Below are 14,501 nucleotides of genomic sequence, written 5' to 3'. Positions count from 1 at the left end.
TGAAAATACATTGATGGAAACGCCGCTAATGACACATTGGTCTTAAATCTGAGTTTCCGCCGTGACCTGTGTGCTCCATTAGTTGTGTGCAACACTGTGTCTGACATCAAACTCGTTTTGTCTTCTTCTTATTCTCTTTGTTGATTCTCTGTCAGTTGCTCCCTGCATCGCTCTTTCCAGTCTGAGGTATCCACTGAAACAACACATTTCCTCTTGCGCTCGACCGTTGATCTAACGGACAGCTGATCCATTCAGTATCATATAAAAAACACCACACAGTCAAATATCTGATAAAAGAAGATTTTGGTGAGGGGGAAAAGAAGTCAAAGCCCTGGAGCCCATAATGCTAGAAACACTTTATTTATCAAGACAACCAGCTGATATTTTTAACAAAACAATAGAGAAAAAGACAATAAATTATTTAAGTAAAGCATACAGTTTTGTCATGAATATTTTTCTGAATACCGCAAAGCAGGCTGACTTTTTGCTTTTTTGCTAAAAACTAAAAACTTTTCTCTGAGTAACAGATGACAGTACAATCCTCACAATCCCCAGAAGGGAAGCTGAAACTCTGGACCAAATCGTATTGAAAGCGCGATAATCTGAAATGTCCTCAAAGGTCTAATGTGGTGGTTTTGATGCTCCTAGTTGACATGAATGAACCAGAAAAATCCAAATATGCAGGTTTAAATGTCTGACACTGAAATACATGTGGGTCTATTGTAAAGACGTGGAAGTGAAAACAAATGGGTTATGAGGAAAAAGCGGAATGTAACTTTGGAGCACGCAACAATGGAATGTGCTGATAACGCCAGAAAAGTTGGCAGACAGGATGCACACATGCACACACACACACACACACACACACACACACACACACACACACACACACACTTTGAATCTATGTCCTGTTGGCAGCAGATTTCAGAAAAGCTCAAACATACTCGTTGGTACAGTAAACATTTTGCAGCAAAGCATCTTGGAAAACGACACGTTACCTAATCGCCATCTGGCTGTTAGGTACTGAAGATATAACGGGGTAATTTACCTGCAAATCATCCGCTGTGAAATTTGACCAATCACCGTGCGGGCGTCGTGTTTATCGCTGCGTTTCAAAATGCAACACGCAGGAATGAAAGCAAACTATTGCAAGAGAACAGAAGATAAAAAGCTTTACAGCAAAGTGAAGCTGCTTTCTAAGACGAACTACAGCCAAAAATAACTGTGCGTGCGTGTGTGTGTGTGTGTGTGTGTGTGTGGGATAAATGACTTGGAATGTCACCACTGCACAACCTGACACAGCTTTGGAATATTTAAGAGTGCTTTGTATCTCATGCCTGCCAAAATACCCCCTTGACTTACAATACACACATGCACATGAAAGCGCTGCCGGCACACAGCTGATCGGGTTTCACTGTGACCGAGGAATCGTCTCAGTGTCCAGTTATTCTTTGTTGTCTGTCTTTAGAACAAAAGTAGTGTGTAAAATCCAATTTTCTCTGTGTAAATCCAGCCTGTAAGCGAATCCTAGCGTGTGATGGGGGGGGGGGGGGCACATGGGAGGAGATGATGGAGAGATGACAGATGACAGTGCCTTTTATTTCTCACTGCTGGGTCATGTGTCTGGAAATGATAAGCAGTTAGCTTGAGTTCTCACTGTGTTGCTTTGGTACTGCAGCTACCTACACACACACGCAAACACACACACACACGCACTTGCACGCACAGTCACATGCCGACCATTCACATGCTTGTTATCTGCTGCCAGCTCTCACAGACTGTTGGTAACCCTCCACCCCTTTAACAAAAGGACCTCTTCCTGAGCTGTTACAGGCAGACTGGCACACACACACACACACACACACACACACACACACACACACACACACACACTCTCACACACTCAAGTATCAGTATTTTCAGCAAAGACCAAGAACATTACTCTAATTCCCACAGATATCTTTTGCACTGTGGTGCTGCTGCAGATGTGCGAAGCAGTGGGTCAGATTGTGATACTTATGAGCGTCTTCATGAGGGGAAAAAAGCAGCGTGACAAAAAAAAAAAATCAGGCGAGCTGAATACATGAACATGTTGATTGAACCCACTGAAGTAGCTGCAGTCTTTTATGTACTGTGTCTGGAAAGTGGCTCCTCTCTCAGCTCTCATCCAGGAGCGCTGGTAATCTACAAATAGACGTCTTGCTTGATTGTCCCTTTTCTGTCAAGTCGCCTCTCCTAAAAAAAAAAAAAAAAAAAAAAAACTCTGTCTCTCTTCCTGAGTGTCTCTGCCTCTTTCCTCTTATGTGTTCAGGGTCGAAGGATCACGGTTTTATCCGTGTAAGCAGAATTCCGGTTAGCAGTTGGAATGCCAGGAACGCTGAGAAAACTGGGCAAAGCGTGGCAGCCTCATCTGACATCTCCTTTGATGTGTTAGAGTGTGAGTGATGGAGGGAGAGAGAGTCGCTGTGTATGCATTAGAGACAGAGAGAGAGAGGGAGACACTGTCAAGTGAGAAAAAGAATAGTGTCTGGATGGAAGGACAGACAAAAGGAAGCAGAGTATAAGCAGACAGGAATGTGTGCAAAACAAAGGAGGGCTGCACTGAAAAATGGAGCAGTGAAGAATTCAGTATAAATAACCACAGTTTTTATCTTAAGGAAGGCGTGGAAGCCTAGAGTGAACATGTGTGTGTCAGTGTGCAATTCAGATCTGGAGGGTTGTGGTTAGCCTAATTTCACATCAAGATAAAGTGTTATTTTGGTTTACACTTCCTCCAACCCTTCTCCCTCCCACCGTCTGTCTCACGCTCACTCATCTCAGCATGCTCCTGACATGAGAAGAGCCCGAAGTTTCTTGAAACGTCTTATTATAACAGAAGAGAATACATGCATATGGAAGGGGAATACAGAAATATTCACACAGCGGTGGGAGTCAGTTTCAGCTCAGTCAAGGTGTCATCCGTTGAACTTGTTTAATGAAAATGTAAATGTAATTCTTCATATTGTGTTTTCATATTTTTCGTATTTTGTTTCCAGTTTTTGGAGGAAAGAACTTTGATCGAATTGAAAGTGAATTCCTCTGGAGGCCCGCTGTCATTTTAACCCTTTTTGATGTTTAAATGTGGTCTGAACAGGCAAGATTTAGTCTCCGTGTTGCAGAAAAGTTAGACAACAAACGTGTTTGGCCGGAAACATTTACGCATTTACAACTTTGGCGTGTGTTCAGAGCGAGGGGAGGTGGTTTACTTGCAAGAACAAATGTCATTGTGCACGATGCAAGCTGCGGTTTGTCAGTCAATTTGCCGCCTTCTTCTTTGCTGAATGTGTGTCTGCGTTGCTGTTATTATATGACGTCTGTTGCAAAACTGATAAAAAAAAAAAAGAACTGGTCCGACAGTTCCAGATGCACGTGCCAGTCTGAGCGTGTCAGCGAGGGGGCTGGGAGGGACACGCACACTCACACTTTTCGTGGTGTGTGAGGAAGATCTCGTCTATGACCCAGCGCACCCGCGGCCTCCGATGGCGCTGATACAGAGTGACCTCTGGGGCGTACTTCAGCACCTGAAGGAGTCAGAGAAAAAGACAGAGAGGGTGAAGAGTACGGTGAAAGAAGTGGATTCACTGTTGGTAGGTGTTAAAAGTACTTTGTCAAGCCATTGTTGTTGAATTTGAAAGCGGGAGAGACATGAGAAATGTAGAGAAAATGATGAGAAACTGATGCAAAGTCTGCTTTAAAGAGCATCATTCATGACATAACTGCAGGAGATCAACACATCAAGACAGATTAACAAGCAGGACCAAGATTTTTAAGAATGCAGTAGAGTACCGTGAAACTCCGGCAGCCATAAGAAAACAACTGTGCCCACCCTTCCTCTTGTTAATCATAACTGACCTCACTGGAATTCCTGTTTTATTCTGTGTGCAGTATCTTAAAAAGCAGACCAACCATCAGGCACTTGAAGCAACTACAGCGATTTTTACATTTTCACCACGTCAGAAAGTTTTCATATATTGTGGTTTTGGGCCATAGTTTACAAATGCAGCAACAAAAACGAGGCCACAAGGCTGCATTTACATTGAGAGACTATAAAGAATGAGCATGGAATTGATGTTACAGTTAGATTTAGACAGCGCTTCACTAAAACTGACAGTGCTGCAGATGGCCAAATTGTTCGCAGATGCCACCTCTAATGTGAAAACAGAGTGGAAGCACAAATTGTTCCACAACCGATGTGGTGAATTTGTTCTCCAGAGCTCAGTGAAAGCAAGGCTGCCCATGATTTATGTCAGGACTTCCCAGCACTGAAACAATAGAGTGAGTAATAATGTGTTTCTTTAGAAGTTCAGTCAGTGAAGGACGAAGTTACAGGTGTAAGACTGCCTGTGAGCAGAGCAGATAGAAGCACACGCACACACACACGCACAGTCGTGTGTCCATCACTTCAGAGGACATTACATTGACTTACATTCATTTTCTGGAGACTTACCTCAACCCTGACTTTAAGTCAGTTCTTCACCATAAAATTCAATAATAAATGTTATGTGGACTTGGGTTTTGTCCCCACAAGGACGGCAATTCCCCGCAATGTGAGTGTGTAAACAGATTTATGTCCACACACACACACACACGGCCAACAATGACGCTGCATTATTCCTTCACACTGCTTGTATGTAATTTCAGCATAAACAAAAATATCTACATATCTACAAATTACAAGATAGGTACATGAAATAGCACTAATAAAAATAATGCGTTACGGAAAGGATCCCTTCAGAGACGGACCTTTTTCTTAAAGAGTAAGATCCGTTTTCTTTAACCACAAAAAGGCGCTATTTCGCTCTGACCAAAGCCACCGGACTCCATTGGTTAATTTTTTCACTGTTCCAACAATCATCACTAACTCTGGTTTGGATGGAATAAATGCTTAATACACTTAACTGGCAGGAGGAGTGAAAGAGACGGCACACAACAGAGAAGCAGCAGCAGGGGATTATTTCCACCTGTAACTTGGGAATTATTTAACCATGATCGGAGAGATTTAAGTACTTTGGATTTAAATAGATTTTCCTTTTCAAAAAGAACGAAAACTCAATCGAATGTCTAAAATCTTTCTTTTTTTGCGATTATATATTTGAATTTAGGATATTCGGTGACGGCCTTCATACAGCACATAGACACAAACACACCTTTTTCATGCTCTCATACACACCGACTTACACACATGCTCACGTACACAGTACAACCCAAATCCCACTTTTGTCTAAATTTCCATTGTATGATTTCCTAACAGAGAGGGAGCCCCACGGACCAAGTTTCAATAATGAAGCTATACAAGAACAAAGACACAAAGGGATGGAGGGAAGAGAGAGAAAAGAATGAATGACAGGCTTAAAAAACAAGAATGGTGCACTGCAAAGGGATAAATTGAAAATGGGAATTGGGAAGAATGAAAGGATGATGGAAGCCCACAGAGAGAGAGAGAGAGTGATAGAATGTGAACACTGCACTGAGAGAGATATGGAGAGATTGGGTAGAGAAAGATGGGGCTGACATACATTAGCAACAAACGGAGGGGAGAAGCAGGGAGAAAGCGTGAGGCTGCTGGTGCATTGCTGCTTCATTGTTGATGCGGCGCCTGCCTCTGCTCGCTCCATCTCTCTCCCTCTCACTCACTCACTTACTCACACATCATCTTTTAAGCCCCTTTCAGGTAGGCGCCTACAGTGTACTGCAAATTTTACATGTCAGTCTTATGTTTGAGCAAGCGCCCGCATCACTACTCAGCAGCAGTGCCAGCACAGCTCAAGTCTGAACTGAACGCTGTCACTTTAATGGGAAGGCCACAGCGTGCACAAGCTGTGCAGATGGATATTAAATGCACATCTTTCTTTCCACCTTCTTAAAAGCACTATATCCGTTATCTATTATGCACAAAGGAAAAAAATAATTTAGTAAGTGTAAAAGAGAATATACTGAAGATTCTTCTCATGTCAGATCAGTCTACAGAAAAGTGTTTTAGTTCATTTCCCCCGTCTCATGGTGGAGGATGAAAGAAGCCTTGAAAAAACATAATAGTCATCCGGCATTAGTCACCCTTCCATGTCCAATGCCTAAAGTACATTTATCTAAGAAATGCTTTTCATACATATGTGAGAAATAAGTTAGCCAAGGTCACAACCCCACATCTTGTCATTTTCATCTGTTTCAGCACAGTTGAACTGTGTAAAATATGCATGTATGTGAACATACATTTATAAGATACACCAATTAGTGCAGTCTGTATGTATGTGTGCATGCGTGTGCGCGTGTGTTGTATGGATGAGTGCCTCTGGTCTTCGCACTGTATGACTATGACTCCAGTATGCCAGTAATGAGTAAAAACAAAGAAGAAACGACCAAACTTAAGAATCGTAGTGTGAGGTCCAGGTTAGAGGACTCACCTCGTGCAGTTTGAGCGTCGTCTTGGAGGCCTGACAGGTGCAGCCGTTGTTCCAGTTATCAGTGCCGCAGCCGCAGTTGCCTCCGCAGCGTTTGACCAGCAGACATCGAGGGAAGAAGACCGCGTTGGTGGCCCTCAGCTCCTCGCGCAGGTTTACAGAGTAGTTGCGAGGAGTACAGCTGTACCGCTTGACGTCGTCATACAGTCGGTTCAGATCAACTGGACAACGAGACAGAAAATGACAATGAAATGAAGTTTTTGTTATATTAACGGTTCGGCTTTGTGTTCGGCCTTAAGTGTGATTTGTTTTTCTCTGTATTTTATGTTGTTGAATGTTGAAATTTGGCCTTTTTTCTGTCTTCATTTCAGTTGTTATCATGGCAACTTGTTCTTTATTTCAATATACACATAAAGACGTCAGTTCCTAATCAACTGCTTATCGGCAAACTTACTGTAGTGTTATGGTACAAAACAATTAGAAGCAAATGCTTTTCAATCATAGTAGAAGTCTATAAGAATACAAACAGAGACAGACAAAAAGCTGTTTAAGGTTTTTTTATTGCTAGTCTGTTGCTTCATATAATCAGTAAAAGAAATGGACGCCATGTTGGAGACAGAGAGGAAAGAATAAAACGGGGGGAGGGAAGCAAATAAGGCAAAGTGGCTGCAATTCACACTAAAAATATGCTCAATATTGATCGAATGAAAATGGTTGAAGGGCGGAGAGAGGCTATTAGATATGAGTACAATTGCAACAACAATTGACTCTAGAGGAACAGATGGAGAGATGAGTGGATGAAGGAGAGACATAAAGCTGAAGAGAGAGAGAGAGAACAGGCCAGAGGAGGAAGCGGGGCAAATTAATTGATTGTAGATTGAATGTATTGACTGCGGCCTTTCTTCATGTCATCACTTTGGAGAAAATGATCTTGTTTGTGCTCATAGGACCTTTGTTCATTGGCCTGCCACAATGGTTCAGGACTAATTTCAGGGGAGGCTACAGAAGAAGCAATACGGCATTAAAGCCTTGGTCCAGAGGGGGTAATCAGAGGCGCCACAACCAGGAGCTTGTTTAAATCTGCCTGTATTTCTATACGTTTCACAAGTATTGGCATCAGAGACTGAATGACATGAGTGCACATTGTTGCTCAGCACAAGGAGAGCCTGAGGCCAAACTGTAGCAGGTGTGCATTTATGTGAAGGCTGCTGAATGTTTGCAAGGCAAAGATATAGCTGTAGTGGAAAGAACCATAACAATCATCTGCAGCATTTGTATGGATTTTCTAGGATGATGGTATTAGCATGGGGGACAAATGAGTGAAGGAGACCAAGAAAGTGTCCTCTGTGGAATACAGAGCGAACACATTATTATGCTCATATTCTGCAGACAATCCAGAGTGACCACAGCTGGTTAGAGAGGAGCATGAGACAGAAAATAAAAAAGAGATGTGAGGGTGAGTGGAAAAGAAAGAGGAGCAACAATCAGCGGCATATTGACTGCCCTCTTCACTGAGGCCATCGGCAGGATCATCATCGCCATACTGTCCATACCATGGGTGGTGATTACACGGGGCCATGCAACCACGATCTTTAATACTGGTTCCACACAACTCTCTTTCAACAGATTTAAAGCCTTTTTTCTTTAAAGAAATGCAGCACAATCTCAACTGAATTAGTTAATTTCACTTGTGTGCAGTGCAGTTTCATCTGTTGGTAGAAAAAGAAAAATAGTAAAGGTTATGCATTTTAACGCTAGTTCTAAGAGAACAAAATGGAGCCCTGTCAAGCTCTATAGAAGCTTTGTGATGTTCGTGCCCTTGTTTGTCCTCCCATAATAGCTGCCTGTAGTTAATGGTTGCCACTTTGACGATAAAATGCTTCTCTGTCTCGAATGTGGGAAACCCAGAAAAACATGATATTATTAAATTGTGACTTGTGTATAAATTTGAACAAAGAGGCTACATTTAGGTGGGAACACATGCCGTTGTTTAGCACACTGCAGTTGTTCTTTCACAGCATGGAGGGAAAACAGGTGTTTCAGAAGCCTTTTCATTCTGTAAATAGGCTCCGTAGATTTGCCCGAGGAGGAGCCCTCTAGACCCCTCAGCAGTGGGGATGGGAAGGCAAGGCCTCACTCAAAACAGCTTGACTGACATCGTTACGCAGTACCAAAGCAGGCAGATGTCACATTAAGTACGCCACAGTAAACTGGATTAGTGTGGATATTTAAGAAAACATCTTAATTTGAGGATTGTGAGGCAAGATCCATCAGTCATCATCAGCTATTTAATGTTTAGCTCTTGATTACACTTTTCTGCGTAAGCAGAACTGACTCGAGCAAGTTGTACACTCTGGATTCATTTACTACACCAGTAAAAATGGGTGTAAAAGGTTTAAGGGCATGCCTTTAATGGTCCCCTAAGGTTCAGAGGAGCCAGCCTTGAGCACCATGGGAAGCGCCCACTGGTCTATAGTCTGGTGCTTCACTACCTACAGAAACAACTTTTAATGGAGGGTGACTGAACAACCCCTCAGCAAAAGCAACATGACAAGAAGAAATCGCTGATGCATTTCCCTTTATGGTAGAATGCAACTATCAAAGTAGTTCCTATAAACCTTGCCCTTTAGGCAGTGATGGTGGACGGAGCGTATGCACACTGGATAGTCTACTCCACAGAGTGGAACAATTGCATATTCACCAGTCTGAAGCCTGTCCAAGTACTGACATCTGCTTAATGCATTTTTCACCCAAGATCCCCAAAGAGCCAGGGTCCCCAAAAAACTAGGGTTAAAGTGGCAGCATCGCCAGGTGGTATTCTTTTGCCCATCATGGCTCTGATCCCCATTTAGGTACCACCAGAATGAGTCCATGACAGCTGCTGACCCTGCCCATGTGCTCTGCTCCCAGACACAAAGACAAAAGAGAAAAAGGTGTGGAGACTCGCCATCGTCGTGAGACTGAACAAAAGTAGAAGGAGGGATTGGTTATGAGGGCCATTTCTACAGCCAGTACAAGGTTGGGTTGGTTGTTTTCTCAACAAGTAGAGCAGCTCTATAAAGCACATAGAGCCAATTAGAGAGCACAGCCTGGGTGAAATGGGATAATCCCTTCTTGAAACAGGTGAAATATTCTTTAAACGAGTCCATTTGCAGTGAAGATAAATGACATTTTCTTGGGTCACCGCTAGATTTTTCACCTTGTTGAAGTACAATGAGCTTTTACGACCCAGTACAAGAATAAAGGACTTGTCAAGATCAATACTTTCAGTGAACAACAACAGTGTAGCTAGGTGAGATTGGCTAGTTTTTGAGCTTTGCTGCAACAATAAAGATCAGTCATGCAATAGAAACTACCTAGAAATCGCATGTCCTCCAAATTAGCGTGACAGTGTCAAATTTGCTTGCCATGCAATATTGTGCATGAGTGAGAAAAGGGGAGGTGCAATGGGGTCAGGGAGGCCTAATGACATTGATAATCAATAAGCAATTGTTCACAAAAAGAAATCTTTGCTGTGAGGGTGTCCATTCATGCCATAAAGGACATTGAAAGCCGAATGAACAATGAAGAGATAGAAAAGAACGAGAAAAGTGATCATTTACACAACACAGACACAACACAGAGAAAGAGCAATGAAGGTAGAAGGTGCACTATTATTCCACATTATACTGACTACCTTGATTGTCGATCCATCTTGTGGTAAAGTAGCGCATCCTTATAGGTCTTTAGATATAAGAGAGATATAGAAAAGACAATGAAAGCTACTGGCTGTATGTGCGTGCATCCGTGTATGATGAGACGTACGTATTTGCAAGCACCTCTGAAAAGACAGGTGCTGCACGCACATCCGCTGTGCACCAGGCTAAATGAAAAGTGGATTATGTAGTATTAACAGGCTAAATGAGGACAACTGATTCAAACTGTGTGTTTGTGTCATCCTTAGGTAAAAAGATTTTTTTGTGCATCGTGGATGATTGGAGACATAACATTGAAAATCAGTTGACACCTATCTGCTCTGTGGAATATATGCGGGTATTTGCAAGAAACCAAGATGTTGCTCATTTGGTGAAGCTTGACCTGACCGGCTCAGGTTACTTTGAATAATAAAGAACTGCACTGCACAACGTGGTTTAAAGTTCTGTAGACTTCTAGAAAAAGGCTTTTACTGAATCATGCAAACCATTGTTTAAAGGTACTTGAACACAACAACTGTAGTATTGCTATAACCTGATTGTCAAAGCTACAGCCACAATTCTGCTCCACCTTCTTTCTTCTGTTTTTGTATCTTAACTGTAAATTTAAATGAAAACATCAAACATACCATCAATCAAAGAAAACACTGTGTATTTTAAAAACTATCATATGAGTACCTCAACAACAACCTCATTGGCTTTATAGAATATGAATAAGAAATGTTGACTAGGGCTGCAATCCATGTTTTTCTTAACTAACTTCCTACTTTAAGGTGTAACATGGAGGGCGTGTTAAGCTTCAAGAGTTCATCTCAGTATCTAGGACTACAGTACAGGCCCAGCATTCTGCCAAACCAACACATTTCACAGCTCACAGACAAATCACAGAAACCTTTTCTTCCCGCATCTCCTTTTGTGTGAAGTGCAGATGACAGAGAAGCAATCATTTCTGTTTTTTTGTGTCTTAACTGAAAAACGAAAGAGCAGATTTTCAACTCTCAACTTTCAAGTGAAGGCTTCATGGTTGATGACAGAATTGTGAGGATGTCGACAGTCATGACAGGTCTCTCTAACATTTCTAATGTTTGTTTACACCTCCCCAGCTGACGCAAGGCTCGACGTAAAGGAGCCGCTACAAAAGCACACCAAGTCGCCCGCCACTGGAGCGGCTCTGATGGTTTAATGCTGCCTTTTACCACCAGACGCAGGGGACAACAGGCATATGTGTTTGTGTGCGTTGGGATCCAGTGCGTGCTTACACTCTATGAGTGAAGACGAAGGCACAGGTCATGTATGTGTGTGTCTGTGTGTGTGCATGCTTGCAGGGCTGAGCTTGTGTCTTTTTAAGAGGAATAAGTGAAATCTCAGAAAAGCAGCGGTGTGGAACCCTGTCAGGGAGTGTGGAGGAGAAAAAAAAACAGAAAGACTGAGAGCAAGCACAACTGCCAGAGTGACCATGTCACTCACTCGGCCACCAACTTGAAAAAAGTGTAGTATGTGTGCACTTGGTGACACTTATAGAACATATTCTGGTCTAAAGCTGTGCCCAAGGATTTGTTTGTATGATTATTATCATGTTTTTATGTAAATGTATGTTTGAGTCAGCATTCATGTGAGTAACTCAGACTTAAAAGTGTCCCAATTAATATGAGGATCAGACCTACTGTCCTTCTTCACAAAGGTGGGTGTGAGTGTGTGTGTGTCTTAATGAAAACAAAGCTAAGCTGCTGACTGTGGCACATTTCTGCTCTGTTGCACAGGTTGAATTTCCAATTAGAGAGAGCCACGCTGGTACAGTATATCAAAGAGCTGCAGCACCTATGCACCTTTCTGTAGTGCTGCAACATGCACAAGCTCCCCAAATATGCGGAGCCCTCTCATGCCAGCCGAGCACACACGTGTACTGATAAATAGAGATAGATTTGCTGTCAAGCGCAAATATTTACTAAGGAACAGGAGAGCCCTTGGGTAGAGACAGAGAGAGTGCAGGTGAGAGAGATGAGGTCGGGAGCACTCAGGTCTGCCGCAAGCTCTGAAGCTTTTGTACACCAGACGCACACACACACACACATCCCTGAACACGCTCCCATGATTGTGTGACGTGTGTGTAATAAGCGTCTGCGTGCCAAAATTTCATCAGAATCTATTACCTCAGTGACTCCAGGTCGTTGGCACTGACTTCACAGTAAAGAACTGCCTTGAACTGCTGGTCCTGTGTCACCTTAAATCTGTCACTGACTCACTTTTACACCCACTAGAGGGCAAATTGCTCATTTGATGATGCAACAACTTAGTCAGGCTACGGTATGCGGTTGCATCACAATATGGGCAGGAGGCGGTTTCATTTTTCATGATGATCTTTTATATTTACAGAAAACTCGAAAAGGGGCAAACATCTTTTCAAAATATACCCGCTTCAAGTTCCAAAAGTATTTTCACACGCAAATTCATCAAAATGCTCTTGGAATCTTTTTCCTTTTATTTCTATGTTGAGCGCAGGGGAATATATGTAGAGACACACTCAACCACTAGACAACCTAATGTCTTTGTAGCACTCTACTTAACTTGGCACAGATTCAGTTGCATATGCATACTTCATTAGCTTGTTTTCAGTGGCTGTCACCTGTCCTATATTTGATCAAAAGACAGCAATGTGGCTTCATCACAGTCATTACAGCCCTCGCTAATAATTTCCTTCACATTACCAAGATGTAGACTTGGTCCGCCTCAATGCTGTACCATTTATGTACAGCCCGATTAGCGAGAATGGGCCCCCTGCCGTGTGGGTCTTTCTTGGTCAGCACAAAGCGGCACGCTCTCCCCTCCCCTCTATCACACCAGTGACCACGGACTGCACCATTCTGCAGCGAAATACTGTGAATGCTGCAGAGTTGTTGAGGATCACCATCTGCAGCACAAAAAAAATGAGACAAGAACATCGCTGCTCTCATCTTCCTGCATCAACTTTACTACCTTTAGTGTGTCACTACAGTCCTCTGGCCTCATCATATAATCTAAGATCTTTGCCCAAGTCCTGTTTGTATTTGATGCATATCAACAGTCAGTGTTTCTGTTGAACATATCTTTATATGTGCAAAGAAAAAACATATTTCCATACTGCAGAACATTGATGTACAAACCAAAGATGTTATTTTTATGGCTGCATGATTTTCTCCCTGTAATATACAAAATATTTTGCATCTCTGGATACTTTGGGATCTTCACTCCAATTTAAAACCCCATTTAGCATTACCTTATATGTGCTCCAATGTCTTTGTGGTAAGTCAGTTTTATTTAAATAGCTTAATGTTGCAAATCACACATTTGCACCCAGGAGCTGTACAATCTGAGACATGACAGGTTGTTAATACTGTTGAACTACCAAGCCTGCTGCAAGCTTTCTTCACTTTTTGACTGATTCGTAGTTTGATAGCATCCAACAGATAGTTAATAAAGTCTCTACTTATCATATCTACTTATAAGTCTTTTTATAGTCTTCATAGTTTCAGTCCTGTGTTATGAAACTCTCTTGTAATATATCAGCATCTTCCTTTTGATGCCGTTATATTAGAGCCCAGTGAAAGTGATTATCACCATGCAAGGACACATATGTTTGGATTGAGTGTTGAGCAATCCTGAAAGAATATGAGACATAACAGATGTGTACATTTGTTGTTCACGTACGGCTTGTAAAACCTCTTACCTTTATTGTGTCTGCTCGCCAGATGATAGGCCCTGGATCTATAATGTATATGTGTTTGAGTGTAGATGCTGTCCAGGTCCTGTCTCCAGGTGTCTGGGCTCAGGGATCTGAGAAGCTGTTCTACGGTGTCAAAGGCAGCGATGGTCCGGTCCAAATCCTCCAATGAGAAAGGAACCTCTGTGACTGTTGCTGGCATCTGGTCTCCACCGCTGTCCTGCAAAGGTCAAAAAGTAAAGACAAAATGATTCATTCTATTATTAATTTAAGCTTATTCTAACTTCAATCACAGATAGATATGTGCTAAAACCTTCTTGGAAATCTGTGGTCGACTTTCTTAACTTCTCTCTGTTTGAAACATTACTGGAGAAACAGTGGAGTGACAGTGATGTTTTGCAGTGTCTGGTAGTGGTGCTGAACATTTTTTTTTATGAAATGTGGAATCAATAGCTATATGCAGAGATAGCACGGGTACATGTGCAGCTGAGGGAGCTTATCTAAACTTGAAAAATCCTTGACAATGTTCTCGGTTTCTGACAAACTGCATATTGTATTGTTCACGCTGTACTTATAGCACGCGCTGTGGCGGGGAGGTCAGCACTCTTTCTTTTCGAGCATTGAAAAGATATCCAAAGATTCATGGGACAATTGGGAGTCACCAACAGATAACCT

General features: G+C 42.3%; 1 protein-coding gene across 1 annotated transcript in view; it reads right to left on the bottom strand.

Moving 5' to 3' along the window:
• Positions 1-448: 448 nt before the first annotated feature.
• pdgfd (platelet derived growth factor d) overlaps positions 449-14,501 on the bottom strand; it is a 52,167-nt gene continuing 38,114 nt past the window's right edge. Inside the window, exons 5-7 of the mRNA XM_076734439.1 lie at positions 13,833-14,046; positions 6,441-6,658; positions 449-3,560 (exon numbers count right to left, since the gene is read on the bottom strand). Coding sequence (XP_076590554.1) covers positions 3,426-3,560; positions 6,441-6,658; positions 13,833-14,046 — 567 coding nt within the window. The 3' untranslated portion in view covers positions 449-3,425. The remainder of the gene's footprint in view (positions 3,561-6,440; positions 6,659-13,832; positions 14,047-14,501) is intronic.

The sequence above is a fragment of the Chaetodon auriga genome, chromosome 7 (genome assembly GCF_051107435.1).
Source record: "Chaetodon auriga isolate fChaAug3 chromosome 7, fChaAug3.hap1, whole genome shotgun sequence".
In the NCBI taxonomy this organism is placed as follows: Eukaryota; Metazoa; Chordata; class Actinopteri; order Chaetodontiformes; family Chaetodontidae; genus Chaetodon; species Chaetodon auriga.
The sequence above is the reverse complement of the archived record's forward strand: the minus strand, read 5'-3'. Positions and strand labels throughout refer to the sequence as shown.